The 20,408-nt window shown below is 56.2% G+C and overlaps 6 protein-coding genes across 6 annotated transcripts; 3 read left to right on the forward strand and 3 right to left on the reverse strand.

Annotated features, from left to right (window-relative positions):
* Positions 1 to 476: 476 nt before the first annotated feature.
* On the forward strand, positions 477 to 2,054 carry MONBRDRAFT_38808 (uncharacterized protein; the record flags this gene model as incomplete). The annotated part of the gene is made up of 8 exons (XM_001749587.1): positions 477 to 511; positions 626 to 728; positions 830 to 875; positions 963 to 1,118; positions 1,210 to 1,300; positions 1,386 to 1,485; positions 1,629 to 1,700; positions 1,781 to 2,054. The coding sequence occupies 8 exons, from the start codon at positions 477 to 479 to the stop codon at positions 1,829 to 1,831; spliced, it is 654 nt and encodes a 217-aa protein (XP_001749639.1). The 3' UTR covers positions 1,832 to 2,054.
* A 232-nt stretch (positions 2,055 to 2,286) lies between these two features.
* Positions 2,287 to 3,539, reverse strand: MONBRDRAFT_29151 (uncharacterized protein; the record flags this gene model as incomplete). The annotated part of the gene is made up of 5 exons (XM_001749640.1): positions 2,287 to 2,421; positions 2,516 to 2,629; positions 2,761 to 3,138; positions 3,267 to 3,330; positions 3,442 to 3,539. The coding sequence occupies 5 exons, from the start codon at positions 3,537 to 3,539 to the stop codon at positions 2,287 to 2,289; spliced, it is 789 nt and encodes a 262-aa protein (XP_001749692.1).
* A 371-nt stretch (positions 3,540 to 3,910) lies between these two features.
* MONBRDRAFT_29152 (uncharacterized protein) lies at positions 3,911 to 7,328 on the reverse strand (the record flags this gene model as incomplete). Its single annotated transcript, XM_001749641.1, has 10 exons — positions 3,911 to 4,171; positions 4,284 to 4,686; positions 4,813 to 4,902; positions 5,098 to 5,450; positions 5,604 to 5,693; positions 5,784 to 5,875; positions 5,975 to 6,440; positions 6,547 to 6,663; positions 6,829 to 6,991; positions 7,285 to 7,328. The coding sequence occupies 10 exons, from the start codon at positions 7,326 to 7,328 to the stop codon at positions 3,911 to 3,913; spliced, it is 2,079 nt and encodes a 692-aa protein (XP_001749693.1).
* A 2,218-nt stretch (positions 7,329 to 9,546) lies between these two features.
* On the forward strand, positions 9,547 to 14,079 carry MONBRDRAFT_29153 (uncharacterized protein; the record flags this gene model as incomplete). The annotated part of the gene is made up of 5 exons (XM_001749588.1): positions 9,547 to 9,607; positions 9,869 to 10,108; positions 10,239 to 12,962; positions 13,265 to 13,348; positions 13,436 to 14,079. The coding sequence occupies 5 exons, from the start codon at positions 9,547 to 9,549 to the stop codon at positions 14,077 to 14,079; spliced, it is 3,753 nt and encodes a 1,250-aa protein (XP_001749640.1).
* A 296-nt stretch (positions 14,080 to 14,375) lies between these two features.
* On the reverse strand, positions 14,376 to 18,903 carry MONBRDRAFT_34214 (uncharacterized protein; the record flags this gene model as incomplete). Its single annotated transcript, XM_001749642.1, has 15 exons — positions 14,376 to 14,405; positions 14,445 to 14,474; positions 14,726 to 14,782; positions 14,909 to 15,037; positions 15,119 to 16,379; positions 16,561 to 16,668; positions 16,779 to 16,885; positions 16,998 to 17,105; positions 17,262 to 17,356; positions 17,516 to 17,669; positions 17,776 to 17,841; positions 17,922 to 17,982; positions 18,069 to 18,149; positions 18,252 to 18,298; positions 18,478 to 18,903. 15 exons carry the CDS (start codon positions 18,901 to 18,903, stop codon positions 14,376 to 14,378), a joined length of 2,760 nt encoding a protein of 919 aa, XP_001749694.1.
* Positions 18,904 to 19,804: 901 nt separating this feature from the next.
* MONBRDRAFT_11784 (uncharacterized protein) lies at positions 19,805 to 20,380 on the forward strand (the record flags this gene model as incomplete). Its single annotated transcript, XM_001749589.1, has 1 exon — positions 19,805 to 20,380. One exon carries the CDS (start codon positions 19,805 to 19,807, stop codon positions 20,378 to 20,380), a length of 576 nt encoding a protein of 191 aa, XP_001749641.1.
* Positions 20,381 to 20,408: the final 28 nt, after the last annotated feature.

Here is a 20,408-nt window from a genome sequence, read left to right on the forward strand (position 1 = left end):
TTGCCTAGAGAAACACAAAGTTTTCCAGAGAGAGGTGTCAATGAACAACTGCTTTTGAGAGAACACGCATCATGCAGATCAAGACACATAAAATGAAAGAAATTAATTCCAGCGCGACATTCATTTCACACACACACACACACACACACACACACACGCGGACGCGCGCGGACGCGGGATGTGATCGCGGCGGGGGTCGAGCCTCGGGCGTACTTGGGCAGGGACTGCTCTATTTCGCTTTTTTCCTCTTTTGAGGGGGGAGGGGGGGTGACAACGTGAGCTTGAGCTTTGGATTGGTCGAGTGTGGCGGGGCACGATTGGCCGGTGGCCGGCAGATTCAATTAGCGCACAAACGGGGCGGCCCCGCGCCAGCCACAACGGTCACCCGTTGTCTCCCGAGCCGAGCTGCTTGGTACATGGGTGGGGGATCCAACCTTTTCCTTGACTATTTTGCGGAACGGACCTTTCCATGAACCATGGCAGCCACAGACGTTGATGCCACCGTCGAGCGGTACGTGCAAGCGTGCGCGCGCGCGTGCGTACGTGCAGCCATCAGTTCCGTGCCTGCGCGAACACCTCATGCAACGATGCGTTTGCCCACCGCACAATGATCTTCACACCCAAGGGCCTTGGACGCATCAAAGGTCGGACACAAGCTCAAGGCGGTGTCGGTCGGGGGCGTGCAACGGTACATTCTCAAAGCTGGCTATGTTACCAAGCTGGGTCAGGTGAGACGGGGGCTGCGCCGACCTTGCACAATGCCCCAGCTGTCCCAGCTGCACCAGCTGCTTTGTATTGCCTAACAAAGGCGACACCCTGCACCCTGCAGATGGTGAAAAACTGGAAAACGCGCTGGCTCGTCCTCTTAGACAACGGTGAGTGCTCCGAGCGGACCTGACCCGCACCTCCAAGATCGCTCCAGCCCCACGGTCTCACCACCACGAGCTTCACCATCCCCATAGGTCAAATGTACTACTACAAGCGTGAAGTACCTGTAGGGCAGGAAAAGCCGCAGGGCGAGCTTGACGTGACCCGGGATTGCGTGGGCATTCTCACCGGTTCGCAAGTGCACGACCAAGACCTTGTGCGCTGGCCTGAGGATACACCACCCAACTGCGGTTTGTGGCGTTGAAGAGCCTGGTTGGCCGCTTGCAACACGTCGATCCGCACAGTGTGCATTAACGCTGTCCTGTTTGATCTCGACACTAGGCTTTGCGCTTAAAATGCGAAGTGGCCGGACCTTCTTCATGGCCTGCGAATCCTGGCGCGAAGCCGAACGCTGGATCGCCAGCATAGCAGGGTCAGCGTATTGGCCAATGGCCCGCCGTTGAACTTGAAGGTGCTTTGACTCTCATCTTCGTGCAAACCATCTGTCCTGCTGTTAGTGTGGCTCCCAATGTACGCTATGAAGATGGTGGTGATGCCGTTCGTGCCATCATGCAGTCTCGGCCCTCCGTGCGCCGCCCTGGCGAAAATAAATCCCACGTACGTGATCTTGCTGGACTTTCTTGAGCACAATGCTGTCTGCGAAGTACAAGAGCCGCCACTACCTCCCCAACATGATCTGCATCAAGCGAATGGCGGTGGTGCCTTTACTCATTTTGGTTGGTCTGGGTGGGAATGTCCAGGTTGACTTGATTCCCGATGAAACGAAGACAGAAGTGGATCAGGATGGCAACCGCGTGTGTTATGTGCACAAGGTAAACTGGGTTGATGCGCCATGCTTGTTCTGGCCTCGCTCAGTCCTCACGGTCAAAACGCTTGGTCGGCATAACCACAGGTTGTGGGTGGTATGGTAATCAAGGAGAAGCACGTGATTGAGAAGAGCTGATCCATGCAAACGCCAATCCCGCCCTCTTGCTTCCTGTCGTACGGGTCGCGTCTGGGCAAAACCTGACTGGGTCTAAACGTGCTGTTGACATGGTTCATGCTTTGCTGTTTATACAGCCCACCTCGCCTGGTTCTTACTTTCCACAAACTCAGTTGTGCACCAAAGATATACACACATACATGGTACACGAAATTCAAGTCATAGGGCTTCGCCTTGCAAGTTCAACTCGGGTGTGATCTCAGCGAACAAGAAGCGATTTACAATGGCGGAAAAAGAATAATGGAGGAAGATACTACAACAAAAAAAAAGGGTGTGGGGGAGGTTACAAGACAGCTCCACGCGATGGAGTCGGGCGCTTGTCCAAACGGGTGCACGGCACACGGGACAGACGGCCGCTAATTTCATTCTACAACGAACGGGTAAGGTCTGAAGGTGGTCGGTTTGCGGCGATGGCCTCAAACAATCGCATTGTATAGGGTAACATAAGAAAGCTTGAGATACAGCAGGTAGGTCCAGTGCACCGTAGCAGCAATGACCCCCACCATGATACCCTGCTTGCCATCGGGTGTTCTTGAGCGTAGCGCAAAGCCCTGTGCACACACGCGGCGCAAGTAGGGCAAGATTAGCAATATGATGGCCAAGCGTCCAGAGAGAGGCTGGTCTGGGCAGCAGATGTTTACGGACCAGTCGTAGTGCGGCCAGGGAACCAATGACGAGCCAGGCCATGTAAAAGTCATACTCGGCAAGGTGCAGATGGCTGATCAGGAGAACAATGCAATAAGAGAACATGGAGTAGCCCTGTTGAATGCGCGTGCGGGATGTGCAAGGAAGCAAGAGATGAGCATCCACAAGAACATGAACAAGAGCAAGCCCTCTGTTTGGTAGAAGAAGAGAGGGGCCTCTGGGACTTGAAGCAGGCTCACACGCACGGTCAGGGCAACAAGTTCAAAGGCGGTGACGTTGGTGTTGAAAATGAAGCCCAAGGTGTAAAGGATGGTGCTGAGCGTCGCCCAAAAGCCAAAGGCCACGGCAAAGGCTGTACCGATGAGCGTGCCCTCGCGGGCCGCGACATGACCATGGGCCTTCATGCCCAGGAGCAGGATGGCCGACAGAGTAAAAGCCAACATGATGGGCCCATAGAGGTCGGCGGGGATGATCTGGGGCACGGAGGAGAACTGTGGCCACAACGACTTCAGGAGTCGATATCGAATATCGGCTGGCTCGACATCAAAGTAGGGGCGCAGCAGGTCAATGCGGGCATACGACGAGTACACGCTTTCCGCGGACTGCTTGCCGGCTTCAAACATCTATCAGGTGCATCATGACGCCCCGAAAGTGAACACACAAGTCTCGTCGTCTTTTTTTTTTTTTTTTTTGCCACACGGGGCAGACGAAACGCTGCAGTAGCTGGGCACGACCAAAATGAGCGGCTTACATTGGCAGCCACCTGCTGGCCCACGGCCGAAGTGAGGCCGTCCATCAGTCCACTGCGTGCCCCCCTTGCACACGAAAAGAAAGCGAGCATCAGCGCCGCCCCGGAGGTTCATGTGAGTGTAACAGGTGCTGATCGGCCGATGGTGGCACATCTGTGGAAGCCGAGGCGCACTTACTGGGGCTTTTCACTGCCAAATTCATCATCCGATCCATACTCAATCTCCACCGCGGTGGACGCCCGCTCAAGCGGCGACATTGGCGACCCCGCCGACATGATCTTTTTAATCGACAACACCGCACCCCGAGAGAGAGAGAGAGAGAGAGAGATGGAGAGAAAATAGAGAGAAAGACATTTAAAATGTTAGAGAGAGAGATTTAGAGAGAGATTTAGAGAGAGATTTAGAGAGAGAGAGATTTAGAGAGAGAGATTTCAAAAGATTTAGAGATTTAGAGAAAGAGCATTGAGGAGACGGCGAGAGACCCGGTGTAAGTTTTGGCTCAGCCTTGGGGGTGTCGGACAAACGCAAATGGAGGCTTCTCCTCGTCCTGGTAAATTTATTCGTTGGTTTAGGCGATGCGGGTGGGGACGGGCAACGCGACGACAGACGTGACAAAAACAAAACACAGAGCAAAATCCAAAACGGCTTAAGCTGGGGTGGCGCCCGCATCAGGGGCCGGCGTGACTGGCGCGGGTATGGGGGTTGTGGCTGCCTCTGGTGTTTTGGAATCAGACCCTGATGCCTGGTTGTTGTCGGCTCCCTCAACCTCGTCCGGCTCGGCATCATCTGTCATGGCATTCCGTCGCGCCGCGTGCAACACTTTGCGCAGAGCTGCCTCGCCATGATCCGATTCAGGGCTCATGGAGGGCAGTTGCAACACCACAACATCGCCAGTTGCCGATCCCACCTAGCATATTATTTACAAGAGACCACTAATGAGAGGCGCAATCGCACACCGGATTACTCGGCATCCCTGCCCTTGTCATCCAATTCACAACGAATTACCAGCGCAAACGTACGGCTAGCGCATGTGTATGCGGGTTGAAGACGATTTGCGTCAGCTTGACGTCCTTGCCAAAGGGCCGTAACTCGCGGACCGGGTCTTGGTCGTTCTCGGCAAGGTCCCACAATTGGAGACGGTCCTCGACGAGCGTGGCCATGACCGTGGCGCGCTCATGGGACCAGGCCAGGTCGCTCACTGGATTCTTGCTCGCATTGAAGATGCATGACGGCGAGCTTTGCCGTTCGCTCCACAGCGCCACCGACCAGTCCGCCGAGCAAGTTGCAAAAATGTCCGTGGCAAAAGGATTGTACCGTAACCGATAGACCGGGGCCGTGTGCGAAAAGTACGATTCCAAGAATGCGTCCGAGTACGAACTGCTACACTTGTGCACGTGGCCATCCTCCGTGGCCACCATGTACCTATGATGCGCCAAGTACCCCCACAATCCCAACAAATCAAGGGTGGGCGATGCACAAACACCTACAACTCGACACCATCGACATCGACCTGGCCCAACTCAAGCTAGCAGACTGCCGTCAACGTACATATTGGCAAGGCGTTGAGAAAAGTCAAAGGCCAACACGCCTGCCTGGCGAGCTAAAAAGGCCGTGTTGGCATTGCCATGATGCGCCTTGCTGCTCAGCGAAAAGAAAAAAAAAAAAAAAAAAAAAAAAAAAAAAAAAAAAAAAAAAAAAAAAAAAAAGTGAGCTTGTTCAACGCTTGTACAAGGAAAAGAAGAAGGAAAGAGGAAAGAGGAAAGAGGGCAAGGGACAACGAAGCAAGGAAAAGGGAGCATAGGAAGGGATGCCAGACACATCAACGGCACAAACCTTTGGGGGGCGACACGCTTGACTTGCAGCAAAAGACGAGATTGCAGACCTCGGGCCAGGGACCAGTTGAGCAGCTTGCCATCGGTTGATGCAGATACCAGCATCTCATCACGACCATCATTGATGGTGGCCACGTGGCCCAAGCTCACAAATTGCAGCTGCCAGATGGGGGCCATGTGCTTTTGCTCCACGGGAAGCGAACGTGTATCGGCCACGGGTTCGCTACTTCGGCTGGTGATGTCATAAATCAGCACGTCACCTGACGTGAGGCCCACGGCCAAGAGGCTGGGCACGTCTTGGGAAAAAGCCACGGAAGTCACGCCGCAAGGTGTGCGATACAGACGTTGGGGGTGCTAAAGAAGCCAGAGAAGATCATCTTTCGATGAGATTGCACCACACTAGCTGGGGTGCACGACAAAAAAACATGGCCAAGTAGCAGAGGCTCTAGAAAGACCGAGAAAGCAAAAGAAGCCGCCCCCACAAAAGTCCAAAGCCCGAATGCGCACCGTAAGATGCTGGGTGGTCCAGCACGCAACATAACCCTGGTTTCCGGGCTCAATGGGAGCGCCCTTGCAGTAGGCCACAGCCATAACGTGCTGAAGGCATGATTGCAAGTAAGGTGATGCGTGAGCCTAGCGGCAAACAGGTCAAGGTGCAGCGGCGGGCACAAAACCGCCGCGACATACGTGATTAACGGGACTCCAAGCCATGCTCATGGCAGCATAGTCACGCAAGGGTCGCGCCGTATAGCGCCACAGTTCTTGTGGAAGTAGGTTATCTAGAACCAATGTGAAAAGGCGGTGCAGATCACGCAGGGTCAAGACTGGCCGCGAGGAAATTCAACGGAAGAAGAGGTGACATGAGCAGCGTGGCCTACCGTGAGCCATGTCCTGATTGAGGCCAAGTTCAAAGGTTGTTTGCATATCCCCATGCGCTTGCTGCTGGAGCACACGCTCCATGAGCTCGAGCGACTTGATCATGGTGCCTTCAGCGGCCACGGCAGTCCATCGAGCTTCCGGCAGTCGCTCGACCGCCGACGAGGCGGATCGCTTCAGCTTGGAAGCGAGTGGGTCTGTGTGAATCTCTGTGCCGACACGCGAGCGCATGACGCGGCGCACGCGCAGCACGTCGAGATCATCCTCGTCATCACTTGGCTCGGCGTGTGAGAGAGCCAGGGCCTCAAACGTGTCGTGAATGTCGGCCGCTGACGCCTGGCATGCTGTGGCCGTGTGCTGGGCGACGTCCTCGGTTTGAACGGCTCGGCGCTTCTCGCCCAGAACATTGGTTTGTGCTACCCGCTCGGCAAAGCTGTCAGGGTTGTTTTGCCGCCGAGCCAAGAGTCCCTGCAACACACAAGTTGCAAATGAAGGTCGATGAGCGACTGACGGTTGTGCCAGTTGTGCCAGAGCAGCCGGCAGCTGATCAGGGGTGGGCGGAGCGGGCACGCACTTCGTAAGCAGCATTGCTCTGCGCCACTGCATCAGCCATCTCAGTGCCCGCCTCTACCCAAGTGGGTGGTAGGTCGAGGAAAAAGAGCGTGTCAGTCTCCTCAAGGGTCAAATAAACCTAAAACCAAAATGACAGATCCCGTGCATAAGAAAAGTGCGTTGGACGACGACGGCGGTTTGGGTCTGATGGTGCATAGGAGCTGATGCGAATGGGGGGTTTTTTTTTTTGGCAGGGGGGTTGGGGGTTGGCAAAAGGCCAGAAAAGGCCAGAAAAGTCACGCACGGGCTTGGCCAATTCGGCATCGGAAAGATCAAGAGGCTCAATGGTCGGCGGGGTGACAGGTTTGGCAAGGGGGTCCAGGAGGGAAGGAATTTCGTCTTCCTGTTCCACATTTTCCACTTCAATCAGCTGCGACGGCCCTTCACCAAATGCGACAGCTGCTGACCTGCATCCAACACGAGTGCACATGACATGTTGTGAGACCCGCTTTAGTGGCCCCAAATCAAAGGCAACAACCACCAGAACAACAACGCCACGGTCACAACAAGCACAGCATTGTCAACTCGCGGTTGGGGCGGTAAGGGCAGATGGAACAGCTGGCTCTAACAGAGTGTCTTTGCCTGGGAGTAACGAGCCTCCAAGATCTTCGCTCATCGAGTCGTGACGCGAGTTGCTGAAGAAGATGTACAGCACAGATCAGCAGCAGAGCATGAGAACACGGCGTGCGGCAAGGATGACATAATGAGTGCGAAGAACAGGGGCCACGGTGGCGGAGCTGACATGGTGATGCTAGCATCCTCCACGTTTGGAAGCTCATAATCTTGGCGCGCATATTGGCGCGGCACCAGTGAACGGGGTGTGACGTCCAGGCCCTGTTCGTTGATGAGCTACGGAACCCATTCATAGCCGGATGGCGTGGAAGTGAGGGCCGACAATGACAGGCGTGCTGCCGATCTCGGCTTGAGGCCGAGGGGACCTACGCGAGGAGCAAGGGGTTCCTGGCGGTGTGTGGAAATGGCAGAATGTTGGGCCGAGGCGCGACGGCTGCTACGCCCACCCAACGTTCGAGAGCTGGAGATATGCAAGCACCATTGTACGCGTGCGTGAAGCGACATCAATGTGCAGCGGGCACAACTGGGAGCGAGGCCCGGGCAAAGAGGGCGCGGGTCTTACGACATGCGGCCAGAGGCACCAAAAAGTCTATGGAGCAAGGAACCGCAACAAAAGAGCGAGAAGGAAAGGGTCAGGGTAGGTTTGATGAGGCTGGCAGGTGAGGCCCGAGCTAAGGCAAGGCTGGGGCATTGTCAGCGACGATCGACGCACTGTGAACGGCTCTTGTTTGAGCGGGTGGACATGGGCGGCGCGGGCCCCGCCGTCCCCGCGCGGACCGAGTCCTTAATGACGAGGGCCGAGGCCGGCATGCTGCAGGCTCGGTCGCTCTTTCCTGTGCGCAAAAATCAAATCAATCGCCGAATCGATCCAAGGCAGCGACCGTCTGCAGGACCGCGGTCGTTGTTTGAAGCCAAGACGATCTTGGCTTGCACCGTGTGCAAAGCAACGACTCAAAGCCCGATTCAAGAGTCTGTCAACCAAGCCAGCCCAGTTGCTTCTGCGTTTGTGCGTGTGCGAGCGCGCGCGCATGTGATGAGCTGCCCTCGACACGACGGTCCGCCAGCTCGCTGCCAGCAACGAGAATGCCTCAACCAACCGCTGACTATTTGCCCCGAAATATCTCTGACAAATTCGTCTGGCTTGGACGCACTCTCTGCACGCTGCTTAAAATTCAACGTAAAATCGCAGCAACCCGAAACAGACCACGACCCTTCTCTGCTGCAGCGCATCAAGCAGTGTCACCTCTCTCATCCGCTTGCGGCCATGGTTGCCAAGGTTCCATATACATCCCTATCTTCTGACCCCAATCTGACATTCTGACCCCCTCTTGTCAGATTACCGCCATCCATTGATTCCGCACGGCGCAACATAAAAGCGGACAAAAAGGACATGGCATGACGTTCTTGTGTGTGTGAGGTGTGTGCGAGGAGTGTGTGTATGTGTGAAAGTGTCACCAGATGCACCATTTGATGTATGTGAGACCCTGACACTACGACCTCAAACGAAATCACATCTGGGTTGCAGCTTAATACCCATGGTTGCGGGTCCACGCGGCGTAGCAATTTGGGACACTGCAGCGCAACGCGGGGTATGGTGCCGCCAGCATGCATACCAGATGGCGAGTCGGTACCCCTTTCCGGCTTTTGAGCATGGCCACAAGCAGCAAAAGGCGCTGCAGCGGTGCCGACCCATGTCAGTTGTGCTTGTGTGCTTCTCTGGCACGCATTGATCGGTCGCCAGCGGCAAGGGCGCAATGCAGTGCGAGCTGGCGTTGGGTAGCGACGAGCCGCTTAACCCGTCTGCCACCCTCCGCTGCCGGGTAGAGCATGTTCAAAGCCCACTCGCGTACCAGGCCAAAAGTTGAGCGAGTTGCTGCCCGCGCCCACCTCGTCTCACCTGGCCCATGGCGCCCATTTCCAAGAGCCCCGCTTGAGCGCGCTCTGGTACCATCGACCCCCTCCCCCCGTCGCTGCCTCGCACTCCTGCGTGACACCCACCCACAGACAGACGGAAGCAGAAACACACAAAGAGGTTCCCCCTCTTCCTTCGCCCTCCCCCTTCTTGCCCCATCCTACCTCCATCTTTGCACGTCGCTCGCGGCACCAGATATTATCATCATTCAGGCAGCCCCACGACGCTCGGCACAAGCCAAACCGCTGCCGTTTGTGTCATCTGGCGCCCTTTGTGCGTGTAAGCCACGCGACAAAAGAGCCTTGCCTTTGCAGGCTTCCGGTGGCGTTGCACCGTGCGCGTTTCACCGTGCGCGCGGCAGTTTTTAACGGCACTGCCCCTGTACCTGGCCCGACTTGGGATCAGAAGTGTGCCGCTCGGGGCAGGCAGTGCGCCGTGATTCTGACGCGAGTTCAGATCACTTGCTGAAAAAGCAACATGCGCACACCCTGCACATTGCTCGCCTTGCTGGCGTTGGTCACATTGACGCTGACTCAAGGTTTGTCCCGTCTTTCTGCGACAACACATTCTTTCTCGCCTCTCTTCTCGGGTCGTCACCGCCACTCACTTGGGCCTCTGGCACGCTGTCGCTCACAACAAAACCCAGGCGCTGCAGCGTCCCTGCCGCAAAACACATCCGTCGTGCTCGTTCTTCCCGTGCGCCCAGTTTCGGACGAACAATGGAGCCATGCAGTCCGCTTGGCTCAGGACGTTCATGCTTTCCTGGGCAGGCATATTGATCTCTATGTGACCCTCCCAGGATCATCTCGTCCCTACGTGTTCCATGCCAATGAACTCCCCATCCTGGATGCCCTTGCCGCCTACAATTACTCCAATCCGCTGGGATACAAGGCCATGCTCAAAGCCGTGGAAGAGGAGGTTCACATGCTGACAAGCACCGCAATGTATGTTGTGGTGCTTGAAGACGATGCGACCACCGAGTCTGCCTCGGTGCTGTCCAGTGCCCTCGACTCCCTTGTGACCACCTTCAACCCAATCGGTAGGTGCAGCACTCGCATTCAACTCAGACGCAGCGCACTCGAACGGTCCCTCCTCGACACCTACGCATGCGCCACTCATCTCACGACTCTTGAAACGTGCCCCCGTTCATACAACCCTTCATCGCGTAGCTATTACCTACAGCATTGTCTCCACAAGTGTGCAAGAGTCAGCTCTGCAGTCATTGACCTTTCTGCGGCGAGACATGATGTTCTTTCTCGATGCCACGTTTGCCGTGCCCCCCGCCACCATCTTTGGTCTTGCCGATGACGATGATGAAGACCTCGTCACAACCGAGGTTCCCAAAACGACGGCTGAAGCCACCACAAGCACGGTCGTCTCCACAAGCACAACCTCAGAGGCAACCACAACCAGTGCGGAAGACTGCCCCGAGATTGACGCCTGTGCTTGCCGGCCTGACGAAGTCCCAAACTTTACCTACAACACACGGGGCTGCGCCGTGAGCTGTGAGTGTCAGCCGGCCACCACCACCACCACCACTACCACTGGTCCGGCTACGATGGAGACCTCAATCCCAACCACTACTGAGGACTCCACAACGCCCGTCGTGCCCGTCAATCCCAGTCAAAGCGGCCCGTACGGTCGACTGGCCGCATCAGTCACGGGCTACAATCTCACCATGTACTTTGAGCTGTTGAACCAAACCGGTTTGCTCAGCATTATCGAACCTCAGAGCAGAGGCACGCTGTTTGTGCCCACGGACGAAGCCTTTGCCCTCTACGGCCAAGGCTTTTTCCAGCATTTGGTGATGAACCAGCCAAATCTGCTTCGGGACATTCTACTCAATCACTTTGCCCTCACCCAGTACACCAGTCTGCAAAACGTCTCTGCCTTGGACATGCTTACCGATGAGGTAGCAGTGACTTTAATCAACGGCATTCCTTTCCTGGAGGGCTCGGTGGAGGTGCTGGATGGACCCGCTTTGGGTGGCGCCCGCGCCGTCTACGTCATCAACCTTTTGCTCGTGCCAAACCTTGCTGATCCTCTCCCAACAACAACCACCACGCCCACTACCATCCAAGCCACAACCACCTCGCGTAGGCCTGCCACACGGCCTCAAACCACGACCGCTCGACAAGCCATCACAACACGCGCCCCTATGACCACCGCTGCCCCTGGAGGCCCCTCGGCCCAACTGGAGGATCTCGTCAACACTAGCCCTCTCAGCGGCTACAGCTTGACCATCTTCCGCCGCTTGGTGCACGTGGCTGGCTTGGACGTGGTGTTTGAGGCCCTTGCAAACGCCACCATTCTCATTCCCACCGATGCTGCCTTTGAGCAGCGGGCCGAGCTCATTGCATACCTCGAGCTGCCCGCTAATCGTGCGCTTCTGCGCAGCATCCTGCTTCACCACATTGTGCCTCGTCGCATTGTTACCTTTGCCAACGGTAATTCGACGGTGCAGACGCTCATGGGCGACCTCGAGGTCTTGCAAATCAACGGCGTTGTCATTATTGATGACGTGATCTTGGTCCTGAATGGCCCGGCGCTCCTGCAAACTGTCTTTGTCAACGGCTACGTCATTGATGGTATCCTGTTTCCCGATACGGATACATCTTACTCCACGCCCGAGCCCGAGATTACTCAAGTTCCACCCGTGACCTCGGGGGCCGGTGTCTGTGAGCTGACCCCGGACGGCGCCTTCATTACCACTGGCTCGTTTGGCTTGTGCGAGTGCGTTGATGACGCTTTCATGGCGGATCTCAACGATGACTGGACCCAGGTGGTGTGCGATGAATGTACCAACGTGGGTCAGCAGTACTGCGCCACTACCATCCCGGCTTCGACCACCACCCCCTCCACCACCACGCTAACAAGCACTCCCACCGAGACCACGGCTCCGGACACAACCACCTCGACAACTCCCGAGGTTACCACAACTCCCATTACCACCACGACAATCAGCACAACTGCTCCTCTCACCAGTACTAGCCAACCTGAGACGATGGCCACCACCACGACACAAGGTTTGGAGACAACAACAGTCACGACAACAATGACGACGACCACCACCACCACGACAGCCCCCGCTACCACCACGACAGCCCCCGATACCACCACGACAGCCCCCGATACCACTACGCCAGCCCCCGCTACCACCACTACCACCACTATTCCCACCACCACCATTTTTCTCGACACCACGACAACACCCTCAGATACCACCACTGTGAGCTCCACTCCCTTGCTCAATCAGACAACCACTGCGGCGCCAACCAGTACGACCGGTATTGGTGGGCCCAACTGCAAATATCTGGACTGGGTTTGCGTCTCACAGAGCGACTTTCCCGCCAACGGCAGTGATGACACTTGCCCGTGCACGGCCGAATGCGGCGGTGGCTTCCAGCTCTTCCGCAAATTCGTCCTACCAGGCTCGGATCCCGATTGCCCTTCCCTTTTCTTGAAAATCGAGTGCAACACTCAGGCGTGCCCGACCACTACCCCTCGCGCGCAGACGAGCAGTTCCACGTCGCGGGCCCCAGATACAACTACTAGGCGCGCAGACACAACGACGCGGGCTCCCGATACAACTACTAGGCGCGCAGACACAACGACGCGGGCTCCCGATACAACTACTAGGCGCGTAGACACAACGACACGGGCTCCTGATACAACCACGCAGCGAATGGAGACCACGACCCGCCGTGCCGAGACCACGACCCGCCGTGCCGAGACCACGACCCGCCGTGCCGAGACCACGACCCGCCGTGCGGATACTACTGCACGACCTGCGACCACCACCTCGGCAGTTGGGACAACCATCATCGGCTCGACAGAAGCCGTGGTTGACGGCGGGGGTGGAGGTGGTGGCAATGATGATGGCTGGCTTCTGTGTAGGTTCCAAACAACGCATTGGGCCTCATTCTTGACTTGACTTGAAGACGCCTTGCAATGTGCGTAAGGTGCACGTATGCTCACGCATGACTCTTGCGTCTCTTTGTTCTGCCTTATAGTGGCTCTCATCTTACTCGGACTCCTCTTTACCATTCCGTTTTGCTTGGCACTCTTGCTGCCCTGCTGCTCGGGTTTTTTTGCCGCTGCTGCTGTTGACGACGCTTGTACGTTGACCTGCAGCATGAACGTTCCGGCGCTTGCTTCAGCTTCTTCTCATAATATCATCGTTTTGCCTTTGTAGCTTCGCTGTCCAGCTATTCGGAGGATTCAATGTCCTTTGTCGACCTGGATGCAGACGACTATGCCGGAGGCTTTGGCACCGAGGGTACGCTTTTGGGGACATGGACCATTTCCTGAGCTTCCCACTCTCCTCTGTTGTGTGCTCACATATTCCTCCTGTCCTTTCCTTCAGGTGTGCTCGTGGAGAACCAAATGTATGGCAGCCGCCAAGGGATTCTGATGAACAACGGCCACTATGGCACCCGCTTGCCCGTCAATGCCCGCGGTGGTGGTGGTGCTGGTGGCATGTTGACAAGCACAAGCCACACTACGTCCCAGACACAGCACATGCAACAGCCCGGCATGCAGTTTCCTCAGCACATGCAGCATAGTGCCATGAGCAATCGCTCGGCCGCCGCCACGTATGTGCCCATGACCACATTTGCACGGCAGCAGAGCGAAAACATCTACAGCGGACCCCTACCAGGCCACAACGCCGGCGTCGCTGTCCTTTCAAGCCAGACGGTTGAGGCGGTTCCGCGCCGGTACAGCCGTCCTGTTGTATCCAGTACCCGACATGCCTACGAATACTACTCGCAAGCCACCCCGGGCACACCATATGAGAGCGTCTCTTCCCACAGCAGTGGACCCGCTCCTTTGGCGCATTCACAGCACTCAGCTCGACCCCAACCACCCCCTCGGTCAGAGCCTCCCATGTTGTTTTCGCGGCCTCCCAGCATTCCCCCGCCCATGGGACCACCGCCTGGCCAACGGCCCAGCAGTCGTCTGCAGTCAACGCAGGGCGCGCAGTCGGCTCAGGGTGAGACCAACGTCTGAGCCTTGTATAATATTGCTAGCGGCATGATCGTAGAGTGTTGATGTGCCGTCATAGCAGTTTGTGTGGGTTTGCCGTGTCAGCACACAAACGCGTTGACGACAACGCACAGCATCAAAAGTGCCGAGCAGCCCGGTTTTGGGTGAGATCATCGGGTCATCTCCCTGACCTCTTCTTTGGTGTACTATCTTGTTTTTTGATGAATTGCCATACTATGTTTTCAAACCTTTTTCCATTTCCTCCTCCTTCTTCCCGCTGTACTGGCCTCGGTGATCGGTTGGCTAGCCGGTCCTTTGGCTCAATTCGAAGTTTCGGGTCCGTGACACTTCTAAACGTTCATGCGATCAGCTGCGTGGTGTTACCGGACTTGCTTCCGCTCCAGGGCATTGTCTGAAGACTGTATTCAGATGGACAGGTGGAGCAGAACAGAGGCATGAGTCAAGGCTGCGTTCATTTTTCCTCAACAGTGAGACGATGCCATGCCAGAAACACAAAGTGAATCCCATGGTCGAAACAAGCCGGCATTGGTCAGAGAGAAGATTAGCTATGTTATAAAGATTTCAACAGCTAGTTGTTCAGATGCTTTCAAAACATCTCATCACACCGAATAGGCCTCTAGAACCTCGACTGGTTGAGAAACAGACTTACCGCATTTTCCAAATCCTTGGTGCGCTTCGGATCCGGCACTTGTGGAGCCGGCTCACCCTGGTAGTGGTAACACGGGTGAGCGCGGTGGTGATAGCATACCATACACCGTCTTTTTTTTTTTTTTAATGAAAAAATTTCTCACGGAAATGGTTCATTCAGAGCGGTTGGCAGTGTTGCACGTACATTGCTACTCAACGGGCGCTTGGAGCTCGAGCTCAAGCCAGGGCGGGCTCCTCCGGGTGGTCGCATTTCACGTGCACGCGCAATCGGTCGTTGTTGTCCCTGCCGATGCCCAGACCGGTGCGACGGCTCCTGAATGATCAAAGAGATGGAATGAAATTCAAATGACGGCACAAATACCTTCTGACGCTCAAACAAGAACACGGGACTCACCGCGCCGAGCAGCTTGGCTAGACTGGACGTGGGACTGGTTCCTGTGCTGCTTGACTCGCGTCTGCCAGCGATTTGCGCCTGAGAGGTGTGTTCAGTGCCATTTGTTGCCTCCCGTTGGCCACTCAAATCGCGCTTGCCCGCGGAGTGGGATGATGTTGAAGCAGGTGAAGTCTCGGCTGAAGATAAGGGGCCAGCATATCGATCGGGTGTGGCTTCCAATCCGCGAGTTTGCGCAGACTGCACTTGTGAGCTTGCGGATCCATTCTGGTCGCTGGATCGTCTTGCAGACTGGTGTGGCCCCGTCGGCCCAGCTTTTCCCGCTGAGGCTTCTTGCACGGGAACATGACCGTTGGTCGCGCGAGTCGGCGAATGTTCGTTGCTCGCGCACAGGTCCCTAGGCAAGGCCCATGGCGTGCGTTGGAGAGCGTCTGCCACTGGGGCTTGTCCATGCATGCGCAGAGCGGCAATCAGGCGCTCGTGTACAGCCTGAGCCTGCTGCAAAGGCTTGGTCCAAAGGCGAATGTGCTCTACGCTTTGTTGTGCATTCGCTGCACTCGAGGTCGCGCTCTGCCCTCCGCGGCAGACAAACGTGTGCAGTAAACCCGCTGCCGCTGCTGTAAGCCGGGTGTCGGTTTTAGAATCAAGTCCCAAGCTCTCGTTGAGCTGCTGGCGGCGCTGTGTCAGAGCGGCGGCAACTGTCTGGTTATGTTGTTGCAGTTGCTGTTCATATTCACGGCGATGTTGCCGCAAAACGCTACGCTCTTGATGAAGAGCTCGCAATTGATGGCGCGCGGCGCGCAGTGTGCGGCCTGAGGGGTATCGGCGTTCCAACCCAGCCACAGCACGGGTCAGCGTCCGCACCAGACGTTGAGAGGCGCTGTCGTCCCCGGCCGCGACTTTGCCCGATGAGCTGCTGGGCGGCGCCGATGATTGTTGTGAAGATTGGCGGTCTCGACGTCGACTGGCCCCTTTGCTGCGTTTGGTACTTCCGGGTCGCGTGCCTGCCGCGGCCTTTCCATCTCGCTCCGCCCCACTGTGACCTTTGCCCACAGCGTCGGTTTTGTGATGACCAGCAGCTCCAGCGCTTTGGTCCTCCGCTTCCTCATCGTTGTCTTCCTCGTCGTCTGAATTATCGCGCACGGGGGCGCCCGAGTGGCTAGTACCCGTGCGATCAGGGTTGGCATCATCGTCGTCATCTCCCACCTCGTTCTCAAAGGGCACCTGGACCGGCTCCCCTTTGCTGAAAAACTGATCTAGGTACCTAGGCAAGGCGCGCACGCGCCAGTCAGAACAGGAACACAACGGGAGGATTTGAGAGGACGAGCGCCCACCAAAGGAACACAGCCCCAAACCTTGCAAAATGCTTGGAATCTTTTAAGCTAGCTCACTGATCGGTCGTCCCTGCCCATCCCCCCCCCCCCCAGAGAGTCCCATTGACGTACTGATGGTTCACGGTCTGAACATAATATGAAAAAGGGCGAGCCGTCCATGATACGCCCTGGCCTCGATAGCATAACTTCCGCATCGTCAAAATACACCCCAGATCATTCCTGGCAGCCAGAAGTCAACACAGCAAAGTGAGGGATACATGCTAGACAGCGCGTGGCTCAGCGGCACCGAACAAGAAGCTGATGATACAATGAGCAGGCTCGACACGCACAAAGTTCGGGCAGTGATGGTAAAATCAGACTTGCGGAGGCTGATTGAAGAAATGAGCCGGGTGCCGGCTTGGCAGTTTTCGAACATGCGGCAAAGCTGTTGGTTAACCTGTGCAGCCAGGGCAAACACACCCACGTCAAGGACTTGCATCTTCCCCCAACCATGTGATCAGCGGTCCATTTGTTCGGGTGAATCATCGAAAACCACTGCCATGGCCCACCTTGGTGCCAAATGCAAAGTTGTTGAGAAAGACAACGCTGGTGTTGGTGATGCGTTCGGCGTATTGGGGCTGGAGAAAATTATCCTTGACCAGCTCATACGCGCCACACTGGAGGTGGAAATGATCGATGATCGGCTTGAAGTGGAACATCATGAGCTGGTTTGGTGATCCAAGTGCAGAGGGTGTGAGCTTTTCGATCGAGGTTGGCAGCGAGGCTGGAAGCAGTGGAGGAAACCAAACAGCGGCGTCTCGTCATGAACAGACCTTTGCATACTCTGCGGGGATGTCTTGCTTCTCGATGCCAAAGCTGGTTCGTGCTCTACCTTCGAGGGCCACTTGCAACACCACTTGACCAACGCCTAGGTTTTGACAAAATTTAAATAAAGATGAGTCGCAAATGGGAGGGAAAGGAAAAAAAAAAAAGTCAGCGGGCAAAACACCCAAAAAGCGTCCATGTCGACTCTCGACGATTCCAAGGCCCATGACAGACTTGATCAAGGGCTAAAAAGTCGACGTACCAGAACCCAGATCGACAAAGGTGTCGTCTGGCTGCACATTAGAGTTGGCAATGACGTCGGATATCATTTTGCTAGTGAATTCGCCATACACCTCTGCTGTCCAGCCTTTGTACCGGTTGAGCAATGCGGGGTCGGTGACGGCACGCGAGTAGGTCTGCCGCAGTCGATCAGCGAGATGAGGGGCGCGAGGCGGCTAGCAAAGTGCAGAGTATTCGGATTGTCAAAGGAGCGCCGGAAAGGGCAGGCCGGTGACCACGCACCATGTTCATGATGTGCTCGCACAAGTCGGTGGGACAGATTAGCCGTTCGGCCTGCTCTCCCACACTCTGTCAACAGCAGGCACCGAAGGGGGTGAGAGCGCTTTGAAGCAGAAGCAGGCGCTGCCTATCAGTTGCTGTATAGCTACCTTATGGTAAACGCGCATGGCCGCGTTGAAGGCCTCGACAACCTTGCTCAAGCTAGCAAACCTGGGCGTGGGAGAAGGAGAAAACCAAGTGCATGCATGAGTCCGAGGCGGGATCACGCTCGCTGCAGTTGTTGTCGCCTGACGTACTCTGTGCCGGGCTTGGCACAAGCAACGATGTCATCAGCCCAGGTATCGGGCACAGGAAGAGCGCAGAGCTTCACAATGTGGCTATCCCATCAGCGAAGAGGCCGGAACAAAAATGAGACGTGCACTGGCCAACGCCGTGGAGATGGGGGCGTTGCGAGAGTGGGCTATGGTCGAGGGTCGCACTTCATCGAATTGAGCAATTCAAAGCCAGCATCGTAACTGCTGTCGGTCTAAAGCAGGTTCGAAAGCGGTCATCGCAAAACCGAGGCAGATAAGTCGGCAGGCCATTTAGGCCACATGGCCGCAGACACACACACACATACACACACACCACACCACCACACACGTGAACAGACAACAAAAATTGAATCACAAGAAAGGCCAAAGAACAGCAATCGGCAAGCCGCACCATGTGGGTAAAAGGCCATTGGTACAGCATGGGTGGACCTTTGGGATTGGGAGAAAGGATGGCTAGATGGGTTTGGGTGGTGTCGACAGGGGGAAAGAGCGGGGGTACGTCAAACCAATCCTCGGTAATGCCGAGTTCGCGCGAGCCGCCTGGAATGGCTTCAACATCTTCCTCATCCGGAACGCGCCGCCCAGGTTGACCCAGGTGCACGCGTCCGATACGTCCACCAACTGGGCGGCGATGCGAGTTGGGAGCGGAAGAGGGTGCCTGAGGAGAGGAGGCGCACGGGGACGCCGCCTCCTCCACGACGGCTTGCACGGGGTTGCCTGGCGTCAGCCCTGCTGGGCGCGGCTGCACGGGTCCTGCCTGGTCTTTCAAAGGAGAAGGCTTGGACTGGGACACCTCGGCCTCGGCACTCGCGGCCATGGCTGGCCTTGGGCATGCGCCACAACCGACCGAGCCCGGAGCACTGTAATGGGGCGAGCGAATGGCCCGAACCGGGTGTGGTCACACTCGAGGTAGTTGAACCAATCTCATTGGACGTCCAGAAAGCTTGGGAGTGCAAAGGCTACCCCTGAAAGTCTTGGAAACCAGCCATGAGCCGTTGGCCGCGATTCCCAGCCTGCAGCCGCCGGAACCCGATTCGGTCCCCGGACGTTTTTGGCAACCAATAATTGTGAAGAGGGCAAACACACACACACACACACACACACACACACACACACACACACACATACATCATGTGAGCCGGCTGCGAATGTGCAGATCAGCTGCCAGCAGCAGCCACTCGTCACCCACCTCGGCATTCAAATCGAGGAAAAGGAGGTCACCACCACCACCGCCGCCACCATCACCATCACCCCCCTAAAAAAAAAAAAAAAATTGTCGAGCTCGCGGCGCGCACTCTCCTGTCTCTGTCTCTCTCTGTCTCTGTCTCTGTCTCTGTCTCTGTCTCTGTCTCTGTCTCTGTCTCTTGGTTCTGTCTCTGTTCTTCGTCTCTCTGGCTTTGTCTCTTATCTCGTTGCCACTCTGTCTCTGCCTCTGGCTCTCATTCATCCCTCCCTCTCTCATTCACCTCTCGCTCTCTCGCTCTGTCTCTCGTAGAAAATGTCAGAGAACAACGCACGTTTAAGAATGTGTAATATATATCACACTTATGTTTAAGACGTTTTAGATGGGCGAAGGCAGTGAGTATGCTCGTTATGCTTGCTTGCTTGAACAAATTGTCAGAGCGCCATACTCATGAACAGATGGTAACTGTCAAGTTGTACATAAAAGTTGCGTTAAAATTATTCACATTTTAGCAAAACACCTCCTGCCTTTCAGGATGGCGCCGATTCAATCTTTGTCAGCACGGACGTACTTGGTCCTGGCCGGCGCGTTCTTCGCCGCCTGTGCCTGGGCTCAGATCAACGACCCGGATAGTCTACCTTGGATGGCAGCCTATCTGGGTTTAGGTACCCTGCTTAATGCCGTGGTGGTGACTGGATGGACCAGCGGCTTGCTGGCCAGCGTACTGCCCATGGTGGTCGGTGGCATCCTGGCCTTTGCTGGTCATCTCCTGTACACCATTCGGACCGATCTGGACGTGACGCCCCAGGGGCCGAGCGCATCCTGGCAGGACAATGCTGCCGCTCTGGTCTGGCAAATTCTCGAGCATGAGCAAGGCCGCGAAGTCGGTGGCTTGCTGCTCCTCGCAGCCCACGTGGGTTTCTTGCGGGCCCTTGCCGGCGCCCAAGCTGGACGCACCACCGGCTGGGCCAACAAGCTCGCCGCCCTGGTGATGGTGCTCGCCCTAGGGGGCGCGGCATACGCATGGCGCTTCCAGCCCGAGATGAATGCCCGCTACCACACCGAGCACTGTTCGGGTGCCTTCTCCATGGGTCGGCATTCTGACAACTGAGTTGTCTCACATCACTCCTGCGTGCTTG

This window comes from Monosiga brevicollis, genomic scaffold (assembly GCF_000002865.3).
Source record: "Monosiga brevicollis MX1 MONBRscaffold_32 genomic scaffold, whole genome shotgun sequence".
Lineage (NCBI taxonomy): Eukaryota > Choanoflagellata > Craspedida > Salpingoecidae > Monosiga > Monosiga brevicollis.